General features: G+C 45.4%; 1 protein-coding gene across 1 annotated transcript; it reads left to right on the top strand.

Moving 5' to 3' along the window:
* Window positions 1–431: 431 nt before the first annotated feature.
* LOC144097539 (uncharacterized) lies at window positions 432–3,443 on the top strand. The gene is made up of 3 exons (XM_077630235.1): window positions 432–580; window positions 1,352–1,549; window positions 2,941–3,443. The coding sequence occupies exons 1-3, from the start codon at window positions 511–513 to the stop codon at window positions 3,423–3,425; spliced, it is 753 nt and encodes a 250-aa protein (XP_077486361.1). The 5' UTR covers window positions 432–510; the 3' UTR covers window positions 3,426–3,443.
* Window positions 3,444–4,911: the final 1,468 nt, after the last annotated feature.

The raw sequence follows: 4,911 nt of genomic DNA, 5'->3' as shown, positions 1-4,911 counted from the left end.
GCTCAACCTGACTTGCTTCGTCAAGTTAAGCGCGTGCTTGAAAGCGAGGGCGCATTGCTCGTCTGGGGATGAGAGTATTGAACAATCTATTATAATAATGCCCATTTTGCTCCTATAAAACAACGCATCTCGTTCAGCAGTCATAAACAGGCACTAGGTGTGAGTGACCTGCATAAAATTGCTAACAATAAAAACTACATTTCAGTGCTACCCGCTGCTTCCACTTGATTGACGTTTTTGGCTGGCAACGTGCTCCACATTGAGCCAATCCTAGTTGAGCCATAGCCAGTTTTTCCCATGCTTTTCCTGCTCCCAGCGGAGACCAGCGCCTCAGTTCACGTTCGAGGAAAAGGAATTGTTATTGTTTGTTAACGCACGTCGGCATATATTAGAGTCCAAAAAAACCGATGTGTCGTCGCTGGCAAAAAAAAACGCCACTTGGAAGGAAATTGCCGGGCTGTTTAACAGCAATCACGGGGTGACCCGACGTGACCCCAATCAGGTGAAGAAATGCTGGGCCAACCTAAACAAAAGTCGAAGGAAGAGGACGCGAGGAAAAAGAGAGATCGCCACAAGACAGGTGAGCGCGGCTTGCAGGCCGTTTACAAATGCTTGTTCCTGCATGCTTTGTATGCCATGGATAAGGGCATGATTATTCTACTTGGGTCGGCGTAAGCAGCGTGTACTGGAATGCATAGTTTTTTAGGAACAGTGTGATAACACGTAAATGGGCACGTAATAACGTTTCGGTGCAGTGTACACTGCTTGATTTACAAACGCACATGAATGCAGCCTGCGTTAATCGTGTAAATAATGCCCAAGCAGTATCCTGTACAGCCTCCGTAATTTTTAAAAACTACAGAGAATGTTTGCTACATTCAAGTCAGTACGAAGGCATGCGATTTCTGCTGCATAGAAGACTATGATGAGCGGGCAGTGCAGTGGGACGGAGGGCTCGCGCCTGGCCAGCAGCGAACTGACAACGGACGATTTTGCTCGGAGTTAATACCATTCGCATACTATCGCGCCGCGAAGCCAAATTGGGTGCACCGTAGACCAGACAGTGTCTACACTGGCGACCTTCATGTTCATGAGGAAACTTGCCGCGCTATTGACAGTTGCTTGGTACTATTGAATATCCGGAAGGCTGTACATACAGCTACCTACCTTTACTCATTCCTGGCACTGCTGGGACGGGTGGCACAAAAACGTAGCGAAAACAACACACAGTTGCATGTATTGGTGTGCCTTTGGTTGCTTTTGTGTGGCACTTCATGAACAAAATATTTTAATGGCGCATTGTCTATAAATTAAGAGTAGCTTCACTGTGTGCGGTGTCTTTTCTTTTCAGGAGGAGGGTCAGCTCAATGCACTGTGAGCGCTCAAAGTGAGCAAGTCATTGCTGTTGCCAGCCACATAATGACCAGGGTAGGCAACCAGACTGACTCTGATGGAGGCATCGACCTGCCACCAGTGGCAAGTTTGCCTGTTATAAGATTGTTGCAGCCAATGGTGGATGGAGCAGGCAATGAAGAATTCCGTTATGCAGGTAAAGAAAGCACTTTGCATGTTGTAGAAAAACAGCACTCCTCTCTTTATATTCCTTTGATGACAACGGCAGCGTGTACTGTCAATTGACGCTGTTTCAATGTTTTTTATTGCTTTGAACCTGCTATGAGGACTGTACAGTTCATCTACAACAAATTATAAAAATCTCATTTAATACAACACTGTGGAAAGCTGCTCTACATGTGGTTGGCTGAATGTTTGTGCAGATAAAGGCTGCATTGGTTGACAGTGCGAAAGGATGACCTGCTCCAAGCTGCATGTTGTTGGACAGCACTCTGAAGGCATTTTGACTTGACGGCTTATATTTATGTGAGTGGTATGCTGTGTTCCTGTAGCGGAAGGCGAGGAGTTGGTTAACCGTCGGACACCGAGGGAGCAAGCATTCAGTGCTGCAACCTGAACTGCATTCATTATGACATTCTCTCCTGATGATGTTTTTGAGTCTTGTTTGCCATTCCTGCCTCACTTTAAACGAATGCCAACTTTAATGCAGTTTCATTATGCATGCACTCCTTCACATAAATTTTCATATTTCTGTGTACTTGTACATGATGGTGCTCCAGGGATAAGGTAACAACATTCTTGTTGTGAATAATGGTGCAGCTTGCCTATATGTAATGCTCAATGCCTTTTCGAATTTGGCTGCTAGTTTCATGGAAATTGTGCAATGCAGAGGTTTCACTCGAAGCGCATGTTTTCTGTAGCCCTCAGGCTCAGGCTGCAGTATTTGTCACCTTTCTTGTATGCCTCACCTTGGCATTGGTGTCGCATATATGCGGCCAAGCAAGCAGGTAGGCATTACAAGGAAACCTTTGCAAAAAAAATGAAAGTGGAATAGCTCAGCTACTCCAGGATATACAAAGTGAAAGCTGTCGGCGTCCATTGGCATTGACAAAGTTCTAGACGCTGATGATTTTGAAGAAAGGAAGGGCATATAACTGGCTCCCTGGGCCAGAGGACACGCATGAGTACAAACTAGCAAATATACTAAAATTGAAAAGAAACCCATTGAATGAGCAAAAAAGCTGCAGGTGCAGAGTTAGAGGATAACCACATGTGTAAAACTCGGGGCCTGCGTGACTATCACTACTGTATCAGCAGAAAAAAATAAAGTGAGGTCATCAGGCATAATTCAGAGTGAAAGGTGAGGAATATGGCAGAACAAAACAGAATGACTAAACTGGGGCCCCCAGAAACAACGGCAGCTATTTGGCGCCGAGAAGGGCAAGTGGTGCCTTATATAAGAACATTATAAAGCTTTCGTTATGTCTCTTCACCAATTGACCCAACAATCTGTGCTGTTGAGGCAGACAGCTAATGTGTTGTAAGCTTAGATTTGTCCAACTAATTTTTACCTTTTCTTTATTACAGAAGACGACTGGGAACCTCCGCTCGTGGATGAGCCGCAGTCACCAGCGGCTGCTGTTGGTAAGAGTGGGGCAACTCCAGAAGCAATTGAGCAGGAGAGCAATCTCTTTTTTCCTGCTGTGCAACCTGCTGATGCTTCCAGCACAGCTGCAGCAGGCTGCAGCAGTGCTACAGCTGCTTCTGGAGCTGCCGCTGGTCCCACTACTGCTGAAGCAGTGGCCACCGGTGACGCTGGCAGGGCTCCAAGAGGGCGGATGGCCCTTTTAGAAAGGTCTCTGGCAGATGAGAACGACTATAGAGCGGCCTTACTGCGCGAAGAGCATGGACTGCGTCTTCAGCTGATGCGAGAGGACCACAACAGTATTCTGCAAGAGCGGCAGGAGAAAAAACTCCTTGATATCCAGAAAAAAAAATTGGAATTGGAAATCTTAGAAATTGAAAAACAAATCAAACTTGAACAGCTTCGTAGGCTGCGAGAGGCACCATAATAAACGGTGCCTATGACTGAATGAAACTGGAATGCTGTGTGAATGCTTGCACAAATATTATGTGGCAAATCCACATAACTACACTTCATTTGCACATGACTCGGTGGGAACAGACATACAGCCCCGTCACCACCTTGCATGCAAGTCTGACAAGCTATCGCATAGCAGGAGGCAGGTAGGATGGTTGCGTGGTACTTATGCTGCTATGGCTATATGGATCTTTGTATGCAAACAACAATTTATTCATAGAAATACGCATTGCTGTATGCTACAAATATGGCTGCTCTAGGAAGGAAAAACCTCCCCTGGCATTGATTGCAAAACCAACCAGTAGAGAAAATTGCAGGCCACATTATTAATGTTTCCATGTATAAAAAGTCAACAATATTGGCTCACGCAAGTCAACACCACATAAATGCTCAAAGGCCAACACCGCTCTCTACTCCTTCCATTATCTTTGCTGTCTCATCTAACCTAAACCCTCGCAGCTAGTGCCTCCTACTCAAGAACCGAAACCGTTAAAGAATGCGATTCCTCCTATGCTGTCTACAAGGTGGGCCCATAGCTTGAGTCAATACAATGCCACAGCCTCCCCCTTTGCTGAAGTAATCTATTGCTTCAAAAATATGGCCACCACATTCCTGTGACAAGCCGCACTAGGCATGACAAAAAAGACTATAAAGAAGCATTCATCAAAAAAACACTTGCTGATGGCACCCACGTTCTGCTATTTCGAACCCCGCCAAACCATGTAACAATTTCAAAACATGCCAGTTCTCGATGAGTGGAATCAGCACAGTTCCAAGAAGGCCGGCTCAAATGCAAAGCCAGATTTAAGCTGTGACAGCCAACCAGTAACTGCATGTACAAATCAAAAGAACCGCTAGTCCAAGTGTTTGCATGTAAACGATTTCACTACAACACTTGCGAGCTAGAAGTAGCTACCTAGTCATATCACAAACCATTCATTGAACCCACAAAACAAAAAGTTGCAAACACTACTGGAGTCATAAATTATCTTTCAGTGGTCCACCATGACTGCGGCAGCAAGGCGTTCCCAAACATCAGTAGTGCCCGCACACAATGATCTCGACTAACTGTTGGTGTTGGCTCATGACGACTCACTTTATGATCTAGGGTTTGTATTCAGCCATGCAAAGCAAGGCACCTAACAAACACCAGGTGCATTTGGCTCGAGAACAATGAATATTGAGTGCAACTGCTCGCAGACAGATTGTGTAGCCTTAGCAAGAGTTACAGGAGTTCTATGTACGACCATGACCTTTACAATTGGAAATTAAAAATGCTCACAGGTCACACACTGTAGGTTGGTATGTTTCACCATGACACAACAATGCCTGGAATCCTCTCCGCACATATGCTGCTTCTTTCGCTTCTTTCTCTGTGCCAGTTACTGCCCGTTATGCAACTTTGTTGTAAGAGATTGAGCTGGACGAGGCATGTGGATCATGTCAGGAAGCCCATT

The sequence above is a fragment of the Amblyomma americanum genome, chromosome 7 (assembly GCF_052857255.1).
Source record: "Amblyomma americanum isolate KBUSLIRL-KWMA chromosome 7, ASM5285725v1, whole genome shotgun sequence".
NCBI lineage: Eukaryota > Metazoa > Arthropoda > Arachnida > Ixodida > Ixodidae > Amblyomma > Amblyomma americanum.
This window is presented reverse-complemented; position numbering and strand designations above follow the sequence as displayed.